Source organism: Megalobrama amblycephala, linkage group LG6 (genome assembly GCF_018812025.1).
Source record: "Megalobrama amblycephala isolate DHTTF-2021 linkage group LG6, ASM1881202v1, whole genome shotgun sequence".
NCBI lineage: Eukaryota > Metazoa > Chordata > Actinopteri > Cypriniformes > Xenocyprididae > Megalobrama > Megalobrama amblycephala.
In genome coordinates, this window is record NC_063049.1 from 45,333,867 (window position 1) to 45,361,604 (window position 27,738).

Genomic DNA, 27,738 nt, shown 5'->3' on the forward strand with positions numbered 1-27,738 from the left:
TAATAATGAAATTATCAGGAAACATTTGACTTTTAAACTTATGTATTTATACTTTTTTATACAGTACAGTCCAAAAGTTTGGAACCACTACGATTTTTAATGTTTTTAAAAGAAGTTTCGTCTGCTCACCAAGGCTACATTTATTTAATTAAAAATACAGTAAAAAACAGTAATATTGTGAAATATTATTACAATTTAAAATAACTGTTTTCTATTTAAATATATTTGACAAAGTAATTTATTCCTGTGATCAAAGCTGAATTTTCAGCATCGTTACTCCAGTCTTCAGTGTCACATGATCCTTCAGAAATCATTCTAATATGCTGATTTGCTGCTCAAGAAACATTTATGATTATTTTCAATGTTGAAAACAGTTGTGTACTTTTTTTTTCAGGATTCCTTGATGAATAGAAAGTTCAAAAGAACAGCATTTATCTGAAATACAAAGCTTCTGTAGCATTATACACTACCGTTCAAAAGTTTGGGGTCAGTAAGAATTTTTATTTTTATTTTTTTGAAAAGAAATTAAATAAATGAATACTTTTATTCAGCAAGGATGCATTAAATCAATCAAAAGTGGCAGTAAAGACATTTATAATGTTACAAAAGATTAGATTTCAGATAAACACTGTTCTTTTGAACTTTCTATTCATCAAATAATCATGAAAAAAAATATTGTACACAAATATTTTGTACAATTGTACACATTAAATGTTTCTTGAGCAGCAAATCAGCATATTAGAATGATTTCTGAAGGATCATGTGACACTGAAGACTGGAGTAATGATGCTGAAAATTCAGCTTTGATCACAGGAATAAATTACTTTGTCAAATATATTCAAATAGAAAACAGTTATTTTAAATTGTAATAATATTTCACAATATTACTGTTTTTACTGTATTTTTAATTAAATAAATGTAGCCTTGGTGAGCAGACGAAACTTCTTTTAAAAACATTAAAAATCTTAGTGGTTCCAAACTTTTGGACTGTACTGTATGTATATTGTATAATAATAATAATAATAATAATAATAATAATAATTATTATTATTATTATTATTGATATTAACATTAATAAAGTAATAATAATAATAATAATTATTATTATTATTTTATTATTATTATTATTAATAATACAATATCAGCTAATAAGAATATCAGCCAATATTTGGCATTTGAACTTATATTATCTGCATAATAATAATGATAATGATGATGATGGTTAATAATAATAATAATAATAAATAATAAAATATAAAATATCAGCTAATATTTGACATTTGAACTTGTATCATTTGAATAATAATAATAATACAAATTATTATTATATCATCATCGGTATTAACATTAATAATAATGCAATAATAATATTAATAATTATTAAAATAAATATCAGCTAATAATGAAATTATCAGGAAACATTTGATATTTAAACTTATATTATTTGTATAATAATAAATTATTATTATTTTTAATAATATTAACATTAATAATGTAATAATAATAATAATAATAATTATTATTATTATTATTCATACAATTTCAGCTAATAAGAATATAAGCTAATATTTGGCATTTGAACTTATATTATTTGCATAATAATAATGATAATGATAATAATGATGATGGTTAATAATAATAATAATAATAATAATAAAATATCAGCTAATATTTGACATTTGAACTAATTTTCAAATTTTTCAATGTTCAATTTTCAATAAAATAATATTTGTTATTATTATCATTATTAGCTTTATTGTTATTATTATAAAATGATGTTCTTCTGATGTTCTTCCTCTTCAGCAGGAGGTCGAGACTGTCCGGCAGTGGGAGGGGGAGGGGAGGGTAATCCCTGCTGCTGACGTCACGCGCCCGTGCACCTACTGCCCTCAGAGTTGCGCGTGAGTGTGTCAGTCAGTCTGCGCTCGCTCGCTCGCGGAGTCGGTGTTCCCGTTACCCGTGAAACACTCAACAGTTGATGCGACTGCTGCAGAAGTGCTGGGACGCTTGAAAAATGGGTATGTGAACTTGACAAAAAGTTTATTAAATGCAGTTCCAAAGTTTGAGCGTTTTTCCCTCAGACGGTGAAAGTTTACGCGCGCGACTGCTTTGGAGAAACGCGTCTTTCGCTCTTTGTTTCTCTGCAAAGTCTTTGTATTTCTTTGACACAGTTCGAGCGGTCAGCATTAGTCTAGGTAACTGAGCAGCTCTGAGAAGTGAGATTATGGATTACACTAAAGAGATTTCCAACCGCAACCGCATCTCATGTCAGCTGTAAACGAGAGTAGACTGAGGCGAACGCAATCACAGCCTGCAGTTTGACAGCAGTTTGCCATTATTGTTTTTCTGTTGCAACAAAAATAAGTTATTAGAGCGTTTTGATAACGTTCCCATGAAGTAACGAAAACGTTCAGTTTGTTTAAAATGTTGTAAAACGTTTTTCATGGTTATTCGAACGTTAAGGAAACATTTGATTTTATAATTTTACAACATAATGAAAAGTTATTTTTGAATGTTCCCTGAACGTTTAGGAAACATTCGAAATTTATAATTTTGCAACATTATGGGAACGTTACTTTTGAATGTTCCCTGAACGTTCTAAACTTCCATTTTTAAAAACGTGTTTTCTTGGTTATTCGAACGTTAAGGAAACATTCGAATTTATAATTTTGCAACATTATGGGAACGTTACTTTTGAATGTTCTCTGAACGTTCTAAACTTCCATTTTAAAAACGTTTTTTCTTGGTTATTCGAAAGTTAAGGAAACATTCGTTTATAATTTTGTTTTGGAACGTTACTTTTGGTTAACGTTCTAAACTTCCATTTTTAAAAAACGTTTTTTCTTGGTTATTCGACGTTAAGGAAACATTCGAATTTATAATTTTGCAACATTATGGGAAAGTTACTTTTGAATGTTCTCTGAACGTTCTAAACTTCCATTTTTAAAAACGTTTTTTCTTGGTTATTCGAAAGTTAAGGAAACATTCGAATTTATAATTTTGCAACATTATGGGAACGTTACTTTTGAATGTTCCCTGAACGTTCTAAACTTCCATTTTTAAAAACGTTTTTTCATGGTTATTCGAACGTTAAGGAAACATTTGATTTTATAATTTTACAACATAATGAAAAGTTATTTTTAAATGTTCCCTGAACGTTTAGGAAACATTCGAAATTTATAATTTTGCAACATTATGGGAACGTTACTTTTGAATGTTCCCTGAACGTTCTAAACTTCCATTTTTAAAAACGTGTTTTCTTGGTTATTCGAACGTTAAGGAAACATTCGAATTTATAATTTTGCAACATTATGGGAAAGTTACTTTTGAATGTTCTCTGAACGTTCTAAACTTCCATTTTTAAAAACGTTTTTCATGGTTATTCGAACGTTAAGGAAACATTCGAATTTATAATTTTGCAACATTATGGGAAAGTTACTTTTGAATGTTCCCTGAACGTTCTAAACTTCCATTTTTAAAAACGTTTTTTCATGGTTATTCGAACGTTAAGGAAACATTTGATTTTATAATTTTACAACATAATGAAAAGTTATTTTTGAATGTTCCCTGAACGTTTAGGAAACATTCGAAATTTATAATTTTGCAACATTATGGGAACGTTACTTTTGAATGTTCCCTGAACTTCTAAACTCCATTTTTAAAACGTGTTTTCTTGGTTATTCGAACGTTAAGGAAACATTCGAATTTATAATTTTGCAACATTATGGGAAAGTTACTTTTGAATGTTCTCTGAACATTCTGAAACAAGTAGTAACATTTAAAACATCTAAAATGTCTCAGAAAAAACATTACAGTACATGAACGATGTATAAATAATGTTTTGTGCTAACGTTTTGAGAACATTAAAGAAAAGATAACTTTGAACAAACGTTCTATTAACGTTACTGGAAGAACTTTTGCTCATAAGTTTGAGAGAACGTTCTGAGAACGTTAGCTGGTGGTTCACTTGCGATTAAGAAAATTGAATTTTCCATTCATTTGAATGTAGTCCGCCTCGTTAGGATTGTTTGTTTTAAAGGGTTAGTTCACCCAAAAATGAAATTCTGTCATTAATTACTCGTTCATCTTCAGAACACAAATTAAGATATTTTTGATGAAATCCGATGGCTCCTGCATAGCCAGCAATGACATTTCCTCTCTCAAGATCCATTAATGTACTAAAAAAAATTTAAATCAGTTCATGTGAGTACAGTGGTTCAATATTAATATTATAAAGCCACGAGAATATTTTTGGTGCGCCAAAAAAACAAAATAACAACTTATATAGTGATGGCCGATTTCAAAACACTGTTTCAGGAAGTTTCGGAGCGTTACGAATCTTTTGTGTCGAATCATGATTCGGATCGCGTGTCAAACCGCCAAACTGCTGAAATCACGTGACTTTGGCGCTCCGAACCGCTGATTCGACACGCTGATTCATAACGCTCCGAAGCTTCCTGAAGCAGTGTTTTGAAATCGGCCATCACTAAATAAGTCGTTATTTTGTTTTTTTGGTGCACCAAAAATATTCTCGTGGCTTTATAATATTAATATTGAACCACTGTACTCACATGAACTGATTTAAATATGTTTTTAGTACATTAATGGATCTTGAGAGAGGAAATGTCATTGCTGGCTATGCAGGCCTCACTGAGCCATCGGATTTCATCAAAAATATCTTAATTTGTGTTCTGAAGATGAACGAAGGTCTTACGGGTGTGGATTTTGTGGATGGTTTTTGAGCTTGAGGGCATCACATAACCTGTCCATGTTAACACCTGTCTAATCTCATGACCGTTTTGTACGTATTTTATGAGGTGGCTAATTCGTACAAATTCGAAATTCATACGATTTGTCTAAACCCCAGTGACGCATAAAAATACATATAATACGTGCGATTTACCAAAAAACGTATGAAATCATACAAGTCAGGTCGTACGAATTAGCCACCTCGTAAAATACGTACAAATTGCCGTGAGATCGGGTTGGTCTAATCTGACAATCTTCTACCAATTTTGCAGAAAAATACCGAAGAGTTTAGTAGGATGCAAAAACTTTGGCATCAACAGCAAAAGAAATATGAGGCATTTTATGTTCCCTTTCAAGTCTGATTATATGAGTAGTTGCATTTAGTTTGCATTGTTTTCGCCAGCTGTATCTGACCCCTCAGTTGTGCTTTAGTCTCGATATAAAGTCTTGTATAATATGTCCTGCACATGTTTGAATAGATGTGGAGGATTTGAGCGAGCAGAATTGTCTGTATTGTGTCGGCTCTCTGGGTTTCCACTCTCAAACAGGCAGATGAGGAGAGAGAGGCGCCACTTCCACGGATGTTTACCACTATTTAAAAGCTCCCGACTGAATTATGAGCTTTGGGACACTAAGAAGGGCTGTAGGCCAGATGGGCTGTAGCACTGAGACTCTGTCTGTCTCGTTCAGACCTCAGGAATCTGTCTCATCACTTGGTTATCCGATTAACCTGTTTTTAGTTTCAACACAATCACTATAGCATATCTAGTAGTCATTATGATATATTTCGCAGTGTTTATTATATTAACTTCCCCTCCCTTTTGTAGCGACATCTCTTCTCTTCTCTGATGACTTCACAAACAAGAACAAACCTACATTTGTTCTTGTTTGCGAAGCAGTTTCACTTGGATATACGTCACAATAGGGAAGAAAAGAGGAGCACAACTTCCATTTCATGCTGAATTTAAATTGAAAATTTCCTGATAATTTACTCTTCTCCATGTCATCCAAGATGTTCATGTCTTTCTTTCTTCAGTTGAAGAGAAATTAAGGAAAACATTCCAGGATTTTTCTCCATATAGTGGACTTCACTGGGGTTCAACGGGTTGAAGGTCCAAATGTCAGTTTCAGTGCAGCTTCAAAGAGCTCTACATGATCCCAGACGAGGAATAAGAGTCTTATCTAGAGAAACCATCGGACATTTTCTTAAAAAAATAAACATTATATACTTTTAACCACAAATGCTCGTCTTGCACTGCTCTGTGATGCTCCACGCATGACGTAATCATGTTGGAAAGGAGCATATATGGAGAAAAATCCTGGAATGTTTTCCTCAGAATCCTTAATTTCTTTTCAAATGACGAAAGAAAGACATGAACATCTTGGATGACATGGAGGAGAGTAAATTATCAGGAAATTTTCATTCAGAAGTGAGCTAATCCTTTAAAGCAATAGTTCATTACTTCTGTCATTACTTACTCACCTCAGAGTTGTTTCCAAACCTGTGTGCTGTAATTTTCTTCCTTGGAAAAGAAAGGTAGATGTTTTGAAGATGTTCTATTGAGAAAATAACAACTTACAGGTTTGAAATGAGTTAATTTGCTGAATTATTGCTTTGAATGCTTGTTGGTGATAACATCTTGTTTTTATTTACTCTTTGAAGTACAAAAGCGTTTCCTCGTTAAGTCGACATCGTTTCATCCTTTGTATTTTATGGCATGAACTGAGGCGTGTGTTTCGAGTTCTCCAGAAATGTGGCAGGAACGGAAAAGCAGACAAAAACAGAACCGGCTTGATTCGGCCCGTCGCAGCTGACAGTGTGAGAATGCGTGAGAGAGAGAGCATTGGTTTGTTCTCGCTCACAGCACTGGCTTTGTGCATCTAGTTCATTGGCCGTGTCTTTGTGTGACTCCAGAGACTGTTAACGTGAAGTAGGTCCAGTGCGTTGGGACGTCCTGAAGAGAATAAAGCCAGTGAATGAGGGGCCTCCTTCAATGAAGTGAGTCCTGCGCTGCAGCTGCATGCAATCTATAGTTAGACAAACTCACAGGCCTTACTGTTACTCTAATGATAGACGTTTGATTCTGTGGATATTTTACAGATTTATGAATGGCTGTTTTTGTGTTATACAGAATGTGAGTGTTTCTCACAAAATAATGAGTCTTCTTAATCCGATTATGCTTAATAACGTGTGTGGCAACACTATTGAAACACCCATGCAATCTCATTCCTAAATGACAACAATTCTTCTACATCTGTTAAACCTTTACATAATCACACCGAAACAGTGAAATATGCATTGGCGCCGCCACTGAGCCAGAGAGAGTTGTTGTCTTGTTTAGGTATGAAACAGCTTCATAAACAGTGTATTCAACCACATAGTATCTGTGTTACAAATATTCAAATTATCACCGTTAAAGAACTGGATAAAAGTTTCAATATAAACACTGATGTCTATTGTAGGGATCAAAATAGAGCAAATCACCTTTGAAAGTAACTTGATGCTTCAAATAACGATTGTATCAATTATATTGTTACACCAGTAGGTGGCGACAAATAACTTAAAATGTATGTTATTGAATCATTCATTCAAGAAATTTGTTCAAAAACGCTGATTCATCCAGTAATGAAACAAGTGAAGTGTTTATGAGTGAGTCGTTGAATCATTCATTCAAGAGATTTGTTCAAAAACACTGATTCATCCAGTAATGAAACAAGTGAAGTCTTTATGAGTGAGTCGTTGAATCATTCATTCATGAGATTTGTTCAAAAACGCTGATTCATCCAGTAATGAAACAAGTGAAGTGTTTCTGAGTGAGTCATTGAATCATTCATTCAAGAGATTTGTTCAAAAACGCTGATTCATCCAGTAATGAAACAAGTGAAGTGTTTCTGAGTGAGTCATTGAATCATTCATTCAAGAGATTTGTTCAAAAACGCTGATTTATCCAGTAATGAAACAAGTGAAGTGTTTCTGAGTGAGTCATTGAATCATTCATTCAAGAGATTTGTTCAAAAACGCTGATTTATCCAGTATTGAAACAAGTGAAGTGTTTATGAGTGAGTCATTGAATCATTCATTCAAGAGATTTGTTCAAAAACGCTGATTTATCCAGTAATGAAACAGGTGAAGTGTTTATGAGTGAGTCATTGAATCATTCATTCAAGAGATTTGTTCAAAAACGCTGATTTATCCAGTAATGAAACAAGTGAAGTGTTTATGAGTGAGTCATTGAATCATTCATTCAAGAGATTTGTTCAAAAACGCTGATTTATCCAGTAATGAAACAAGTGAAGTGTTTATGAGTGAGTCATTGAATCATTCATTCAAGAGATTTGTTCAAAAACGCTGATTTATCCAGTATTGAAACAAGTGAAGTGTTTATGAGTGAGTCATTGAAACATTCATTCAAGAGATTTGTTCAAAAACGCTGATTTATCCAGTATTGAAACAAGTGAAGTGTTTATGAGTGAGTCATTGAATCATTCATTCAAGAGATTTGTTCAAAAACGCTGATTTATCCGGTATTGAAACAAGTGAAGTGTTTATGAGTGAGTCATTGAATCATTCATTCAAGAGATTTGTTCAAAAACGCTGATTCATCCAGTAATGAAACAAGTGAAGTCTTTATGAGTGAGTCATTGAATCATTCATTCAAGAGATTTGTTCAAAAACGCTGATTCATCCAGTAATGAAACAAGTGAAGTCTTTATGAGTGAGTCATTGAATCATTCATTCAAGAGATTTGTTCAAAAACGCTGATTCATCCAGTAATGAAACAAGTGAAGTCTTTATGAGTGAGTCATTGAATCATTCATTCAAGAGATTTGTTCAAAAACGCTGATTTATCCAGTAATGAAACAAGTGAAATCTTTATGAGTGAGTCATTGAATCATTCATTCAAGAGATTTGTTCAAAAACGCTGATTTATCCAGTATTGAAACAAGTGAAGTGTTTATGAGTGAGTCATTGAATCATTCATTCAAGAGATTTGTTCAAAAACGCTGATTTATCCAGTAATGAAACAGGTGAAGTGTTTATGAGTAAGTCATTGAATCATTCATTCAAGAGATTTGTTCAAAAACACTGATTTATCCAGTAATGAAACAAGTGAAGTGTTTATGAGTGAGTCATTGAATCATTCATTCAAGAGATTTGTTCAAAAACGCTGATTTATCCAGTAATGAAACAAGTGAAGTGTTTATGAGTGAGTCATTGAATCATTCATTCAAGAGATTTGTTCAAAAACGCTGATTTATCCAGTAATTGAAACAAGTGAAGTGTTTATGAGTGAGTCATTGAATCATTCATTCAAGAGATTTGTTCAAAAACGCTGATTTATCCAGTATTGAAACAAGTGAAGTGTTTATAAGTGAGTCATTGAATCATTCATTTAAGAGATTTGTTCAAAAACGCTGATTTATCCAGTATTGAAACAAGTGAAGTGTTTATGAGTGAGTCATTGAATCATTCATTCAAGAGATTTGTTCAAAAACGCTGATTTATCCAGTAATGAAACAAGTGAAGTCTTTATGAGTGAGTCATTGAATCATTCATTCAAGAGATTTGTTCAAAAACGCTGATTCATCCAGTAATGAAACAAGTGAAGTCTTTATGAGTGAGTCATTGAATCATTCATTCAAGAGATTTGTTCAAAAACGCTGATTCATCCAGTAATGAAACAAGTGAAGTCTTTATGAGTGAGTCATTGAATCATTCATTCAAGAGATTTGTTCAAAAACGCTGATTCATCCAGTAATGAAACAAGTGAAGTCTTTATGAGTGAGTCATTGAATCATTCATTCAAGAGATTTGTTCAAAAACGCTGATTTATCCAGTAATGAAACAAGTGAAATCTTTATGAGTGAGTCATTGAATCATTCATTCAAGAGATTTGTTCAAAAACGCTGATTTATCCAGTATTGAAACAAGTGAAATCTTTATGAGTGAGTCATTGAATCATTCATTCAAGAGATTTGTTCAAAAACGCTGATTTATCCAGTATTGAAACAAGTGAAATCTTTATGAGTGAGTCATTGAATCATTCATTCAAATTCATGAGATTTGTTCAAAAACGCTGATTCATGCAGTAACGAAACAAGTAAAGTAATAAACGCCGTGTGAATAAATCGATCAACTGACCTAGATTTTTGCCAATTACCATGATTTCTCCGAGCATTTAAACACCCTAACCTGCGTTCTGTCTTTCGCATGTAAACCGGTAAATCGGGTTATTTCAATAAACTGATTTTTGGTAGTTATCAGCATATTGGTGTGCATGTAAACATGCTCACAGTGGAATTTCAGGGTTAATTCACTAATTCACTTTGATTCAAATGGCAACTTGTACGTTCTTGAGTCTTTTTGACTAACTCATTAAAAGAACTGGTTCATACGAATCATTTGTAATTGAATCGGAACACAGATCTTGTCGTTGTATGTTAGTGGTTGTATGCAGCCTGCAAAGACATCGCATTAGATAAGTTTGTCTATTTATTTGTCTTTGTGGTACACCCCATTTTAATTATTTAACAATTTAATATATATATTTTTTGCACAGCATTGTGAACTTACACTTCTTTACATTGTATTTTTTTTTTTATTTCTTTGAACCTTTTTATGAATATTTTTTTTGTATAGCACATTACTTTGAAATGTGCTTTATAAATAAACCTAAAATTGCTTAACAGTGAGTTAGAACAGATCACAACAAGCCAGAATCTGAACTCTAGCCTCAGTTCTTTCTGTGGCTGTTTTCGATCTCTTGTGGAAAGTCATTTTTTAAGCACGAACATAATGGACTCCTGGAAAGATTTAGTCACTTTTAAGCATTTACATTTTGCCAGCGCTGCCTCAGTGTTTACAACATCCAGACCAGCATGAGCATCACATTGGCTTGTAATAGAAATGTTTTGATTTGATTCACAGGAGAGTTTATATAATTAAAATCTCTGGGTGTGGTTGTATTTATGTTGTTTGATTTGGTGGTTGTTTCATAGTGTGTCATGTTTTTGAAGAAATATGTCATCTATTTGTGTCGGCTAATGTCTCTCTCCTGCGATGTGTCAGTGTGGTTTTCCTAAAGTCAACATTAAATCCTAATTTACACTTTTCCATAACCCATGTTTCTTGTCTTATTGTGCATGACGGTTCATCAGTGCACTTTGTTCCAAAGAAAAATGCTGTAATCTTTTATCAAAATGCTCCACATCTGAAATTCTCCTGACCTTCCAGATACGTAACACCCATTTTTTTCCCAATAAATTTGATTTATTTGATTCAATTTTATGATCAGTTTCGATCAAAAATGCATCACATTATAGAAGTTAAATGGGTTGCAAATGGCATTTCATGTTGACTTTAAAGGGTTAGTTTATCCAGAATTTAAAATCTTGTCATCATTTTCTCATCCTCATGCTGTTCCAAACCTGGGAGACTTTTATTTTCGAAACACAAATGAAGATATTTTAATGAAATCTGAGAGCTTCAGCAAGAACCAGTGAGGTTCATTCTCGTGTTACGCAACACATTTGAGTTTCATTTTCTATGAATTTCAACCTGTTATGACATATGTTAGCTTGACCTTTGACCCTTAACACTTGAGGTGAACCTTGGGGAGGTTGCTTGCCATTGGTCTGCTGAGCCTGGGTATTATTAACTGGAGTTCATGAAAAAGCTAAAAATATAAAATTAAAACAAACAAAACATTTTAAATAATAATCAAAATAAAACATATAATATTTAAATGTTTTATTATGCTACCTCCATGTCATGTGACCATTAATCAGAGAACCGGGAACATAAAAATGTGTTAATGTTTTTATATTAAATATTTTATATATTAAAATCTCAGAGGGACTTCAAGTAAATAAAACAAGTGAAGTATTTATGAGTGAGTCATTGAATCATTCATTAATGAGATTTGTTCAAAAACTCTGATTCATCCAGTAACGAAACAAGTAAAGTATTTATGAGTGAGTCATTGAATCATTCATTCATGAGATTTGTTCAAAAACTCTGATTCATCCAGTAACGAAACAAGTAAAGTATTTATGAGTGAGTCATTGAATCATTCATTCATGAGATTTGTTCAAAAACTCTGATTCATCCAGTAATGAAACAATTGAAGTGTTTATGAGTGAGTCATTGAATCATTCATTCATGAGATTTGTTCAAAAACGCTGATTCATCCAGTAATGAAACAAGTTGAAGTGTTTATGAGTGAGTCATTGAATCATTCATTCATGAGATTTGTTCAAAAACGCTGATTCATCCAGTAATGAAACAATTGAAGTCTTTATGAGTGAGTCATTGAATCATTCATTCATGAGATTTGTTCAAAAACGCTGATTCATCCAGTAATGAAACAAGTGAAGTCTTTATGAGTGAGTCATTGAATCATTCATTAATGAGATTTGTTCAAAAATGCTGATTCATCCAGTAATAAAACAAGTGAAGTATTTATGAGTGAGTCATTGAATCATTCATTCAAGGGATTTGTTCAAAAACGCTGATTCATCCAGTAACAAAACAAGTGAAGTCTTTATGAGTGAATCATTGATTCATTCATTCATGAGATTTGTTCAAAAACGCTGATTCATCCAGTAACAAAACAAGTGAAGTCTTTATGAGTGAGTCATTGAATCATTCATTCATGAGATTTGTTCAAAAACGCTGATTCATCCAGTAACGAAACAAGTAAAGTATTTATAAGTGAGTCATTGAATCATTCATTCATGAGATTTGTTCAAAAACGCTGATTCATCCAGTAATGAAACAAGTAAAGTATTTATGAGTGAGTCATTGAATCATTCATTCATGAGATTTGTTCAAAAACGCTGATTCATCCAGTAATGAAACAATTGAAGTGTTTATGAGTGAGTCATTGAATCATTCATTCATGAGATTTGTTCAAAAATGCTGATTCATCCAGTAACAAAACAAGTGAAGTCTTTATGAGTGAATCATTGAATCATTCATTCAAGGGATTTGTTCAAAAACGCTGATTCATCCAGTAACAAAACAAGTGAAGTCTTTATGAGTGAATCATTGATTCATTCATTCATGAGATTTGTTCAAAAACGCTGATTCATCCAGTAATGAAACAAGTGAAGTGTTTATGAGTGAATCATTGATTCATTCATTCATGAGATTTGTTCAAAAACGCTGATTCATCCAGTAACAAAACAAGTAAAGTAATAAACGGCATAAGAATAAATCGATTGACCGACCTAGATTTTTGCCAGTTACCCTGATTTCGTGTAATGGCATGTAAACACCCTAACCTGCGTTCTGTCTTTCGCATAATAACCCGGTAAATCGGGTTATTTCAATAAACTGATTTTATTTTAAATATTTTTGGGAGTCCCTGTTGTTCGAGGTTTGGTGATGGAAAGTTCAAAGCAAAAGTATTTGACCTTCCGCCGTAACGCTAAAGTAACAAATATGGCATGATATGTCCTGCTTAGGTTGTTGCTCCTATAATCTTCATCTCCTCCCAAAAGTAGTTCACTGGTCCTGTCCATCATGTTTATTTGTTTCTGTTCATAATCACAGTGCACACAAAGAGGAGCACTTGTGAATTGTGATATGAAATAATATGGAAGCGGCGGTGCCGAGTGGGAGTGCTTGCTCAAGCATGGCCAATTTCCCTCACATTTAGGCATCAAAGGACCATTCAGAAGACAAGAGGGGCAAGAGCGAGTCGAATTTGCGGCGCTGCCCTGAATCATTTCAGAGCCACGTGATGGAGTTGGCAAGAGCTCAAAAGTGTTCGTCACAACTTTATTAATTAGTTGCCTATCTTAGACTTCAGTGGTTTGGCCTTTCCAATCCAAATGTCAGTGAAAAGGCTTAAAGGGCAAACATTCATTTTATATTTAAAGAACGTGCTGAAATTACTCATTTGATGAAAGCCTCGCTGAAATGATTCACAGTACATTACAGCACATATTCAGTGTACACTTTTTCCATGACATCATTTAGCATTAGTGTACTCTCTTGATACTGACTGTATCGATGGGAAACTGTGGAAATAAATCAATATGTTTTTCCCGGTTGACCTATTTACATTGCTGTACGCCAAGAACAGGAACCAGGACTGTTGTAAACAACAATCAGTCATTTTTAGGTTTCTGGGTCAGCGTTAGAGAGAATCAAGCCTTCGATTAGACATTTCAACAGGTGGTAGAAGACCTGTCAATCATATGAATGAAAGGATGTGATTGGGACTATAGAGTTCAGGCTCAAAATTCTGATTGGATGAATATCATTCAAAGTTGTAAAGTAACTGATACACAAATTAACACCATTCGGAGTTCATATGGGAACCAGCAGCAAGATATTAAAAGTAACACTGAAGCAGTGTTAGTTAATTAGATACTTAATTCTTTCAAGTAGATTCATACTGTCTTCTTTACATTGAAGTACCGTAATACAGTACTTAGATACTTAATTGATTGAGTGATGATTGTTCAATTATTGAAGACACCTGATGATAACGAGCACAATCACTGAAGGAAAGAGAAACTATAACTCACTTCCAGCCACAGCCTTATGGGGCGTTCACACCAGACGCGACTTGCGCGAATAAATCACACTATTTGCGCGTAGTTGACAAATTGAGTAAAGAGCGTTTTTTTCAACTTCCCAGATTGTCTGACCTCCTTACTTTCTTCCAAGCATAATCCTTTTTATTCCTGTTTCTATAAAAGTACGAAGATGTATCGTACAGCTCCAGGTATCCACATACAGCAACGATGATTTTGTCCTCCATTGTTGTTTCGGATTTCTGCCTCCGCTAGCTACGTCGTAATCACATCACTACTAGAGCAAGCTCCTGATTGGTTAACGCGGGGCGAATATTTGCTAAAGTTCAGATTGTGCCTCAAATGCCCGAAACACTCAATTTGCGTCGCGTCTTTGCATTGACTTAACATTTAAATTAACGCGCTTAACGCTTCATTCGCGTCTGGTGTGAACGCACCATTAGACGAAATCAACTGAAAAGACATTAAATCTCTTTTATTACAAACCAGACTAACTTTATTTCTATCATTTGTCTACAGTTCTTTTTATGAATTAACAGAGGTTTAAATGTTGATGTTTTATTGAAAATATTTGGTCATCATTATGGTGATCAGTGTTTCATTTAGTTGGACATGATGAAAGTGAAATCACCCGATTGTCTTTTTTTTGGGGGGGGGGGGGGGCATTTGCAGTAAATTATGTATTTTGGTAAACACTATTACAATCAAACTGTCCAACTAAAGGAAACAGTGATCACCATTATGGTGATCAATCAATCAAAAAAATCAATCAAAATGTTATTTATATAGCACAATAAGTACAACAGTAGTTGGCCATTGTGCTGTACAAGAGGATAAATGAATGAATTAATATAATAATGCAATAATAAAGGGAGTTTACATCGGAAACACTAATTTGAAATCTTTAAAAATCAATGTTAAAATTCAAATACAGTTGTAGGCCTTAGAGAAAAAGTACGTTTTCAACTTAGATTTAACTTCAGACTCTGTGGATACTAGTCTTAAAGATCTATTCCACAATTTTGGACCAATAATAGAAAAAGCACGGTCAAGTCTAGATCTCGGAACCATCAGCAATCTTTGATTAGAGGACCTTAATGATCTTGCAGAGTTATTTAATTTCAAAAGTTCAGAGAGATATTTTGGAGCTGATCCATTTAGGACTTTAAAAACAAAAAGCAGAATTTTAAAATCAATTCTATAACAAACCGGCAGCCAGTGCAACGCTTGTAATATTGGGGAAATATGATTAAATTTCCCTGTTCCAGTCAACAGCCTGGCTGCTGCATTTTGGACCATCTGAAGACGACTAATATTGGATTGGCTCATTCCAATATAAAGAGAATTACAATAGTCAAGTCTCGATGAGATAAACGAATGGATCACTCTCTCAAACTCTGCAAATGTTAGGAAACTCTTAGCTTTAGATAACAGTCTTAATTGGAAAAAAACTAGATTTAATAACAGCATTAATCTGTTTGTCAAATTTAAGGGCAGAATCAAAAATAACACCCAGGTGTTTTACATACACTGTTAGCCCGGATAAGTTGAATTTACTTAAAAAATTTGAGGAAACTGGTTGCCCTAAAAAAATTAAGTAATGATTAAGTAATGTGAACTTAATAATTCGAGTTCATTTAACTTAAAATGTTTTGTAATATTAATTACTTTGTAGTTATTACAACTAGTATATTTAAGTTCAATGTACTAAGCAAGTTAACTTGCCACCAATCAAAATTCATCCATGCCTCCCATCATGCATTGCTGCATGAATAAATTATGAGCTGAATTGTCTTAGTAATTTTCTTTATTCTCACTATTTAAATTTTGCTGTTTTTCTGTGACTTTTTAGTAGCTTGTTTTCTAATGTTCAGAGTTGATCTGTTTATCAGAACATGCTGCTTGTCACCGTCGTTGAGATTCACAGGCTGATTCTTGATGTCTGTGTGTGCCTAAAATATATATATATATATATTTTTTTGTGATAAGGACAACTTTGAAAAAAAAAATTGTATTGTAGAAGTTGATCCTCCGCTGTAGAATCACAGTGCTGCTGTAATCAATAATGTAAATCTAACTCAGAGATTGGGCTCTAAATGAGTTTAGTGATTCAGATGAAATAATGATTATGTGAAAACATAACCAACATCGCCTGATCATCTTTTAACTTTGCTTGTCTGGTTGGTTTTAATACAGTTAAACCTGCCCAAACAAAATCTAATATTAAAAAGTCAAGGGTCAAGAGCTCAACTAAAACAAACACTGACCCTCGATGATGGTAACTTAAAAATTTAGATTTTCTCCTTTGGTGAAAAACTATAAGGTAAATGTTAGGAAAAAATGTCTGTAGAACAGCCAACACAAATGTTCCAACTGCTCATCAACAGCTCCTTGAATTCATACACACCACGACAAAATGGCGTCATTACCTGCCGCAAACCAGTGTGAAGGAGGCGTGGCCAGGAGGAAAACTTCATAATTTAAGTGCATTTAACTTACATTTATTAACACATTCAAATACACCCACAAATTAGTAGAATATACTTATATTTTATAAGTAATGCAACCAAACTTAAATATTTTAAGTATATTGTAATTATATTTTTTAAGTAAATATAAAATCCGGGCTAAGAGTGTAAGGTATCAAATCTCCCAGGTCACCATCAGAACGTGCTAACACATCTGTAGGCCCGAAAACAATAATCTCAGTTTTTCTCTCGTTTAGATGCAAAAAATTAAAAGAAAACCATCAGATATATATCAGACAAGCATGCTGATGATGAGCTTAAAGCTTATCACATATTTTCAATAAAACATCAACATCTAAACCTCTGTTAATTCTCAAAAAGAACTGTAAACAAATGATAGAAATAGTCAAGTCACCTTTATTTCTATAACGGTTTTTACAATGCAGATTGTGTCAAAGCAGCTTTACATTGATAACTGGTACATTATTTTGGCTGCACAGCAGCTCTTAAAGAATAGTGTCAATGCAGGCAGATCAAAGCACTGTTGAATATCAAATGTCAAGTGTCCCCAACTAAGCAAGCCAAAGGCGTAATAAAGTCAGTTTGGTTTGTATGAGCGTTCATATAGGAGTACAGTAAATTTGACAAGAAAATACTTCAAAATTTCATGTTTAATGAATGCTTTACTTGCTGTTTCTTTTTCTTTCAAAATTTTTACTTGCAATTTCTGAGTGAAAATAGTTTCTGAACCAGTTATTTTCACTGTATAGAAACTGTTGACACCTTTATTACTCGGGTTTTAAACATCATTTGAGGGGAATGTAGTGTCGTTTTTTTGAGTATATGAACTATTTCCTGTTTTCTGCCATGCTATTTTTCTTCAGTGTGTTTATTGGTCGTTCTTACTGGCCAGATCTCAAATCCCTGCATGAAATGGTATCTGTCCTCCTTTGCTCGTATTTCTTGGCTTTGGCCTTTTCAAAACATTCTACGTCGCTTGAAGTAAAAGACGCTCGAGTAGTCGCGATCTTTACGCTTGTGCAAAACCTTTGAACCCCAGCTGTAATCATTTGCCACAGAAATGAAGAAGGTAGCTTTTTACCCCCCCCACACACACACATTTCCGTGGTCTTGGTTTGAACTGTCTGAGTGAAAGTTATTGAGGAATGTGGCTTTAAAGGGAGTCGAAAGGCCTGAAGTTTTTGGCAGCGGGCCTGTGGAGCTCATTCAAGACTTCACAGATAGCTCTTTGTGCTCCGCTCATTTACTGTCGCTGCTGCTAGACAAAAGCCTCTGAATCTCTTCATTTGACCACCGAGGAGACTTTAACATGTGAATGGCCTGATGGAATCGCCACCAACCGCAATAAGAAACCGAAGCTGAAAACTCGATTTTTTTTTCTGGAGAAAATGAGAATGCATGTCTGTGCAAAGTCAAAAAGAGTCAGCGCTGAAGTCTTTGTGATACTCTGGTTTCCAGATATGGCTCGGATCCATCAGTTTATTGATTTCTTTTGAAATATATCATCTGGAGTTGTTTGAACACACGTTTTTGGGAATGTCACTGACAGCAATAATAACATTTAAGCTCTCGGTTGTTTTCGTTGCGGGATTAGATGGGCTCATTACTTTCCTCACCCCAAATTCCCTTGTGATTCCCAGACACCCTTGATTCCCTCAAGCATGTTATGTAACACAACCATGATTCATCTCCTGGTAGATATTTGTGATTCAGTTGCATGTGATTCTGAGTTTATGCTTCACATCAGCCGATTTCAGCTGGTGTTGCATGTTAATTCCCCAGCCTGAATGTTCGGGATCTTCCTCATCCGTGGCATTGAATTAGGCACTGTAAAGAACATGTGGGCCAAACAGATGACCGTATCCCCAAATTCCCGAGCTTTCCTTCACACGACACGACAGCTGCATGAAATTCTATAGCGTGTGAGTTAACAGCGTATTGGAAGTTTTGGGAATTGGCAATGGTTTCATGGCTCACATGGAATACTTTGGGAAGTTGACACATCCTGTGGTGCATCATTTCATAATTATAATCATCTCTCATGAGACGACGCCACGGAATCATTACAAATGAACTGGTAAATTGAAGTAGAAAGTCTTCAATTCAAATTATAACTTATTACTTATGTAGAATTGGTCCTTTGACCCAAGATCTGTGTTATTTTAGTTTTTATTTGAGTTTATTAGTGTTTTATTAATATTTTAAATCAGCTTTTATTTTAATATTTTTCATGTTAATTTTAGTTTTTTTTAAAATATATATTGCTGTTTAGGTTGAATTTATTTTTTGTTTCAGTTTTAGTTTAATAACCTTGCTCGTATTATGCGTCATACGTGTTTGTAATGTAATATGAGTGTGTTAGAAGTTGAAGAGGGAAATGGTGGGAAAATTCTTCTGGTGCTTTTTATTTTTTGACATGCAGGATGATTCATGAATCGTGCCTAGTCCTGGTTAAATCCAGCTGTCATGTGCATTATCTGTAAGTTACAACAACCACAGCCATTTGCAGTTGATGGCAACCGTTCATTTAATTTAATTTATATCTCAGATTTGTGTGAGCAGTTCATGGACGCATTGCTGAGGCGAAATCAGTACGTTTTTGCCTTTGTAACCTTTTCCAACACCATTATGTTCTAGACTTTGCACAATGATGAAAGAAAAGATGCAAAAGTACTTTTGCATTTTGAGGTTAATTGACAGCATTAACATGTTTATAACTTTGACTTGATAACAATTTTGACTCATTCCGTATAGTATCCAGTATCCAGAATTTTTTCGATTAATTTAAAGTTTTTTCTTGATTTTATTATTTTTTAAATTGAGAAATCAAGATTTTTAATAAAAATGTTAGCAAGCGTTACAATTAGACATGTTGACAATACAGCAATGATAACTGTATTAGGAGAAGAAAATAATCGGACATTATGACGGCGCCGGCGCGCCTGATTAACCGCTCTCATGTGACGCTCTGAACGTAGAACACATCACTATTCTTAAGCGGCGGTTCATTCAGAAATGCGTTATTGCATTATAAAAATGAGACGCAGGCAGTGGAATGAGGAAAAAAAGGCAGTTATTCAACGCAAGTTGAGCTTTTTTTTATTTGACCGCCGTGTTTTTACAATGCCGTTTCATGGGCGAGACGCTGCAAAAGACACGAGACACCTAAACGTGTCCGGCAAACATAAAAACTAATAGCGCAATGGAATGCAAAAACCTGTAAACCTGTTTGATATTTCATGTTTGCATGATGGTGACAGGCTGAAAGCTGCTGTTTTCTGTTTTTACAAAGCATTTGCTGTTAATAATAGCCTATTACTGGTGTTATTTATTGCTATTACTTTTTGGCTAAGAAATATTTAGCATTTTCTTATTTTATATTATTTCTGAGTATATAGGATGTGTTTAAGATAAGTTTGTACAACATTTGGCTTCATATTTCAGGCATATTCCTGCAAAGATATTTAACAAATTGTTTTACATTTACACTATGTTGATCAGTTCATGTGTGGTGCACTTGGAATGGAACTTTTTTTAACCAGATTGTTAATGAAGAGAATGTTACTTAAAGCATATTGTAGTTAAGTTTTTAAGTTGACTAGTTAAACAGTAAAAAAAAATTGAAATCGTGAATCGGTCAATCGTTCTGAAAAAATCGAGATTTTATTTTTTTGCCGTATCGCCCAGTCCTACATTTGAGTACTTGAACCTTATTTATAAGATCATGAAGGTCTAATAAATAAGTCATCTTAAAATAGGCCTACTTTTTTAAGTGGATGAACCTCTGTTGTTACTGATGTCACTCATGAGTCTTTTTCTGCTGTTCATTCATGTGGTACACTGTAAAAAGGATGTTTTGAAGTTGTAAATAAAAAAAGTCAACTATTTTGCTTCAAAATTCAGTTTGTTGCTTGATGTTTCTTTGTAATTATTTTGTCAAATTTACTAGAAATTAGAGCTGCACAATTCTGGATACAATTGAGAATTGCAGTTATTTTGTTTAAAATAGAGATTGTGATTCTCCCATGATTCTGAATAGACAACTAAACAAAATAACATGTCATATACTAGAGCTTCTGACAAAATATTGATTTCTGCAATCGATTCAAAACAATTAATTTGAAGTAATTTTTATTCTTATTTTAAAAAAAGGTTGAAGGAATAATTCAATGACTCACTCATAAAGACTTCACTTGCTTCATTACCAAATGAATCAGTGTTTTTAATGAATCTCTTGAATGAATGATTCAATGACAAATACATGTTTTCAACAGTCAGTTGTCGCCACCTACTGGTGTAACGATGTAACTGATATAATATTTAGTTGAAGCGGCATTTGATCGCTACCGTAGACATCAGTGTTTATATCTGAACTATAAACGTTTATCCCAGTACTTCTGTGATAATCTGAATTATTGTAAGACTGTTTGTGAAGCGGTTTCATATCTATACATGACAACGGCTTTCTCTGGATCAGAACACAGATCTGAATGTTCACTGTGATCGTACTTATCAAAGCTTTAATAGACAGAGACGAATCATTGTAATTTAGGAATAAGATCGCGTAGGTGTTTGAATCAAGATCACAATCTTTTAATGATTATTCATGCAGCTTTGCTAGCAATTTCAGAGTGAAAACTCAATCCAACACCAATTTTTTTCCAATGCAATGGACGTTATATTCCAAATTATGTTGATAGAGCTGAACTTTAAGATTGGTGACTGGCTCCACCAATGATCTAGTAAACTTTGTTAGGCTGTGTTTAACAGCGAATCTCTAAAGAGTGAAGTTCAACAGTTTTTGAACAGTTCTCACGATGGAGTGAATTCGGCACCGCTCACTTGTCAAACCACTCTCACAAGATAAAGGAGTCAGCCATTCAGTCCCGCGCTCTTTAAAACACATTCAATAGGGCAGCTGTTTATGCTCATGAATATTCAATGAGCTTCGACACAGTCAGCTGCTCAGATTGATTCGGTGTTCAACAAGTCGCCTATTCTCGGATCGATTCAGATGTGAGAATTAATAGACAACATTTGAGATTTGTACAGATATAAAGCGTGCATTTTACATATCAGAAAAGAAGATTGTCTTTATTTTTTGCTAGATACAAAGAGCCTTCACACAAACCATCAACATTCATGTGCCTTTTAGAGTTTTTTGGCTTTAAGTCCTTTTTTTCCCCCAATGTCACATGAAAGAAGTAGTTCATCCAAAAAATGGTGATCATGTGATGAACATCACTCATTAAAGCAGTAAGTGACTGTTGGATGTGTGATTTTACCACAGTTATGGGGTATTTTTGTCATTCCAAAAACCATTACTGTTTATTGCTGTTATAAAACAGTTGTATAGCAACTATATTAGAGTATAGGTGTGTTTATCAAACAACTTTTATTAAATCAGAGTTTAGAGTCATAACTATCAGTTTTATTATAGATTTTCATTGTGATTTCTGCAAGGATGACTACAGATAGATCAGGTCTGTGCTTTCTGGTCGGTTTCTACAAGGAACATCTGGGTTCGTGTTTTTCTAAGCCTCATTTTTCTCTTTACTGAGGTGCCAAGCAGCGGGTGTAAAGTCACATGAGAGGGCAAATTTTGGTTTTAAACAACCTCAGAAGAGCTCATTTTCCTTCAGGCCCTAAAAACCAACAACACAAACATGCAATTAGAGATGTGCTGATTCAGAGATCCTGGGGAACATTTGGTTAAAGGCTACCAATAAGGTTTTGAGGAAATCCCCCCCCCAACAAAGTCAGCTAAAGCCAAAGTAAGATGTTAAAGAATAGTTCACCTAAAAATTTACATTTTTGTTGTCATTTTACTCACCCTTATGTTGTTCCAAACTTATATGACTTTTTGTCTTCTGTGACATTTTGTACTGTCAAGCTTTAAAAAAGCGCCATAAAAGTATCATGCACTCTTAAAAATAAAGGTTCCAAAAGTTTTTTTTTTTGTTGCAGTTTTTATATAGAAAACATTTTTTGTTCCCCAAAGAACCTTCCAGAACTTCCAGTTCTTCAAACAACCATTTTTTTTTCTCCTTTGAAAAACCTTTTGTGGTTTTTCAAATAACCTTTTAAGAGTTATTTGAGAATAACCTGAAATGACTCCTTTTACTCCTATCAAACTTGCAGTTGCGTATTCCCAAAAATTTGGTGTTTGTGATTTCAAACCTGCTGCAGTGTGTCTAAAGGTGACATTTTTTAAAAAAAATCTATCATTTGGATTAGTTTTATGAAATATCTGTAGTCCTCTTTTGGAGGTTGTTTGGCAGTACAGATAATACTCTACTTTTGTTGTATGGAAAAAAAGCTGCTGGGAAGTTCTCCGTTTGTGTTTCATGGGTGTAAAGAATTTAAATGTAGTCAAAACAAAGGTGGGCTGAGTGAGTATTTTGTAAAGTGTGTAATTAATAAATTTAGCTTCTTGCATTTATATATTTTTGTGTGAAATGAAAGCCATGCATGTACAGTAGAAAGCAGTGAAGTCGTATATTGTGTGATAAACACGCACTGATGTTTTGAGGTGCTGATACTGGACAGGGAGTTAATGGTGTGATTTATTCCTTTATATTCTCTCTTGATGGCTTTTCTGTCATTGACTGGTTCCATGAAACAGGTCAACACACTGATTGATTGACATAAATGTATCTGGGTTGTGGCTCTAAATCAGTGACCTGATGCTGAATGGTTGTTGTTAAACAGAAAATGGGTCAGTGTTGCAACATGCAAAAAAAAAAAAGTTTATAAAGACATTGAAACAATTAACAATGAGAAACTGTGCTTTAAGTAACGCAAGTTATGTTGACTTAGCCGAGCGCCATTTTTAAAAAGTAGTGTAAAATAAAAATGTTGGACATTATGCAAATGGTTCGTAACTGGCGTAACTGGTGCCCGCTATGTTCCCAAATGCATGCTAAACTCACAGCACAAAAACACCGGATCACAAGCTGATTGCATGAACAAAGTGCACACTTCACTTTGAAACATGCAGCGCAAACAGACTGTATACTTAGTTAATTAAATTGCAGTCTTTTGCGATTTGGTAAGGGCACAAAGTCATATTGTGTGCTCAATTTTAGTTCGTTTGTCAGATACTTTGCATAAGCAATGGTGCAAAGCAAAATTAGAGACCTTTTAGTTTAAAATATTTTCGGTTCTTTTTGAAACCATGGTGACACAGATTAGACAATGGCTGGCCACCACAGTCTAGGTAATTAATAGGAAACTATATATATATATATATATATATATATATATATATATATATAAATATATGAAGAGTTTGGTTCCAAAACGCGATAAACGGCATTTTCAAAAAATTGAGTTTCCGCCAAAATCAGTATTGTATCTGGTCGGTATTGAAAAGTCATTTATTAATTTTGCGCAAAATGCTATATCCGTCGTGTTATTCTGTCATGTTTTCTCCCTTTCTTCCCAAAACGCGGCAAACGGCAGTCTCCTTTTTCTGCAGAACGCTATATATCCTCTCCCAACCAATCACAGCGCACCATTCCATGCACTGTAAACATTGAAGGCTTTTTTAAAAAGCCATTTTTAATACCAAAGTACTCGGCAAATGTGTTTATTTAACCATGCAGTGGCGCCAGATACTCTTTAATCGGTAATGACAAATACTTTATAACATTAACAAGATGACCCACTGAATTCATTTTGGGAGCGACGGCTGAATGTATTTTTAGTCAAATGCCTGTATATAAGATAAACATTGGCAAAGTTTTGACTCTGTCATATATGTGAATCAACTTACTTTGTTGTGTATTTTCAATTTGAAAAATCACTTTTATATTGATGGATTAATTGCATTTTGAAAAAAAAAAATGTCATGGATTTATTGCATTTTGGGAAAAAAAATAATAAGTTTTTATAATAAACTTTTTAAAATCAAAATGTAGATTTGAATTTTTAATGTTTTTATATCCAAAAGATGCTATGTGAAAGTTTGAAACAGAAAATAGGGGTTTTCATCTTGCCACTTTCTTGGTAAAGAAAACACCTTTTTACTCAAAATAATCAAAATGGAGTTATAGCGTTTTGGAACCAAACTCTACATATATAGGAATCACTAAGAGGGTAATTGACTTGCAATACTTTTGGGTAGTTGATGTTCCTGCGCTCTAACTAAAACAATTTTTTAAAACATAAGTTTGCCATTTATTTTAGAATTATTATGCATGCAGATTTTTTTAAAGCTCATTATTCATGAGAATGCTTCGAATATTTATCATAAAAATTATTCATTAGTCACACCACAGGTCCATTTCAAATATTCTAGTGAGAAATAAACAGTTAGATAAACTGCCTTGTCTTGTGTGTCCTTTTGTGTTACTTACCCCCTTCCCTAACGAGCACTTTAAAAGTAGGGTTCGTAACATAAATGGGGGCTCGTCCGGGATTTGAACCCGGGACTTCTTGCAAGAAGTGTGTTTTGGTACATGTGGTCATGGTTGCCTGTAATATTAGTTTGTGTAAAGGTCATCGGATTAAAAGAGACTCTTGATTTTCTCTCAGTAAATTGATTGTCGCTTATTAAACCTAGTATGAGATGCTGAGACACACGATCTGTGATTGTGCATCCCCTGTCTTCCTTTTGGATCCACATTCCTCCAGTTATCCCAGACAACTTGTGGGAATCTGGGCTCTCCGTTGGCCCTTGGGAAGCTGAATGAGGTGCCTCTGTGTGTGTGTGTGTGTGTGTGTCTATTGTGAGAGACATACGGGGCTCCAGGCTCTGGTGGTCATGAGAACCTTCTGTTTTATGTGTCAGACAGAGCTGATGCTCACGGGTGAGTGAACACTGGACGACTATTCAACCTCAGTTTGCCCCATGTTGACTAACACAATGCCGTCCTCCTGCATTCACCAGCACTTTGACACCATCAGCTGTACCGAGCCTGTCACAACTCACAACCAAAGCCAAATATTGTTTACAGAGCTATTTAAGAGTTTATTATATTGCCTCTAATTTTGGCCTAATTTAATTCTGAACATGCTGCCTTCAAGGTGCATCAGAATCAGGGCTCCAGACTAACTTTTCCACTGGTTGCACAGGTGCTACCAACTTTCTCAGTTAGTTGCACCAGCACAGCACCTTTTATTACATGGGATTAATCAGTACATGTTGATGAACAGTTGTCTTAATTTGCATACCCTAGTTTTGCACTTATGTAAAAAGAAAGACAGTGACAGTGACACGAGAACTCATGTTCTCAGCACCCTCGCCCTCCACGCTTTGTTTTTTAGTTGGTGTTAGCGGTTTTCGCTCTGCTCCACACTGTTATGAATGCCCGTGCAGCTGTGCGCATTTTACTTTCGCTTTCGAATGAGCAATTTAAAAGCGAGGCGCAAAAGAGGGAAAAACTCCAACAGGACTAACTGAGGCAGAATAGCTGATTTGCTGTAGTCGATATTAGGTGACAAATCAGATAAGTCCCAAATGCAAGTAAGTGCAGGTAGGCAGACACCGATCTGAGTGCGTGACCATGCACTCCCTTTTGGTTTCAGTCTGGAGCCCTGAGAATGATTGCGTTTGCAATAAAAAAATTGGTGTAGATCATTGGTTTACTTGAAATATATACAGCTTTTGGCATTAAAAAATTACTGTCTGGATTTACTAAAGACACGCAGTGAGAAATTAGTGAAGAAAAGACTTGGACAAGACGCTGACCTTATTGCATATGCATTTGTAGGAGTTTCCCTTTTCAGATGCAAAATTTATAGAAAGAACGAATTACTGGTATTTGCGCCATTATTTAACCCCCCCAAAAACTCATATTTAACCCAATTTGCCCTGCTCTTGATAGACTGTATTGGTCATTATTGAAATGATCAAGCTGCTTCGGTCTTCTTTAATGTTCACATTGTCTTTAGATCACCTGCAGAACTTTCCACTCCTTGCTTGTTGTCTTTGTCAGCAAGTAAAAAAGACTATCCAACATGTCCAAAATAACTTGAACACTCATCATGTACGATTCCCAAACCTTTACAAACTTCCCATGAGAAACAGTTCAGCCACAAAATCTGCTTTAAAGTTGCATGTTGTAGTTCTTGTTAATTTGTTTGTTCTTTCTCTTATTTCTTCCTCTCACTCCTTCCATCTGCTCCTGCTTTCCGTTCCTCTCTGCATCCTCCATTCGTTCTGTCTTTCATTGTCCAGGGAGAATCTTCCCCTTTTCTTTGCATCTCTTTGGTTCTCATGGGTCAGGCAGCAGATGGAAGGCTAGTTTGTGGCCAGCATTTTTTTTTGAATATGTTAATGTATGCATGGGAGTGTGTGTTGGACTTCAGTGTTGAGAGGATCTCCTCCTCCTCCGCTGGCATTGTTGTTCTGGGAATTGGTGCAGACGTGACTGCGAAACTTCTTTAGTTGGATGCACAATGTCTATTTGGGTTCAGGGTAAGACAGCGATGTGAAGAAGAGATATTTGAGAACGACAGAGGAAGAGAGTGAGAGAAACACAGACAGAAAACCAAGCAAAGTTTGAGGAAGGATTGTTTTGTGGATTTCAGTCATGGAAACTCCATATGACGACACTGAAGATGAACGACAGGAGAAACGAGGTACCGGCGATAGTTTCTCACGAAACCCTGATTCACGTGAGAGTGAGCGACACGCTTCATTATTCTGACAGTCAATACTGCGTTTGTTTCATTGCATCACATGGGTTTCAGATATAGCTGGTTATTAACTGCGTTTTTAAACGGTGTTTTATGTGTTAAACTTTGAGGCCAAATAACTTTTGATGAAAGTCCAAAAACTTGTGTTGTTTAATGCATTGGCCTGTCATTGGTCCAAGTCTTCAGAGGCCTTTGTGATATTGAACTGTTTATTCTGCTTGACACTAGGGTATGTTTACATGCACTCATTTTCGTCAAACGGAATGAATCCAATCCAATTTCAGATTCTGAAAGTTCTGTTATCTGA

General features: G+C 34.5%; 1 protein-coding gene across 3 annotated transcripts in view; it reads left to right on the top strand.

The window, feature by feature from the left end:
- The first annotated feature begins 1,875 nt into the window (after nucleotides 1-1,875).
- The window catches only part of gpm6bb (glycoprotein M6Bb), a 50,536-nt gene continuing 24,673 nt past the window's right edge, over nucleotides 1,876-27,738 (top strand). The window contains exon 1 of one of the 3 annotated variants that reach the window (XM_048194845.1): nucleotides 1,876-2,018. In XM_048194845.1, coding sequence (XP_048050802.1) covers nucleotides 2,015-2,018 — 4 coding nt within the window. In that variant the 5' untranslated portion in view covers nucleotides 1,876-2,014. Of the gene's footprint in view, nucleotides 2,019-27,194; nucleotides 27,375-27,738 lie in introns of those variants that run through there. The other 2 variants (XM_048194844.1, XM_048194847.1) reach the window with 2 other exon arrangements.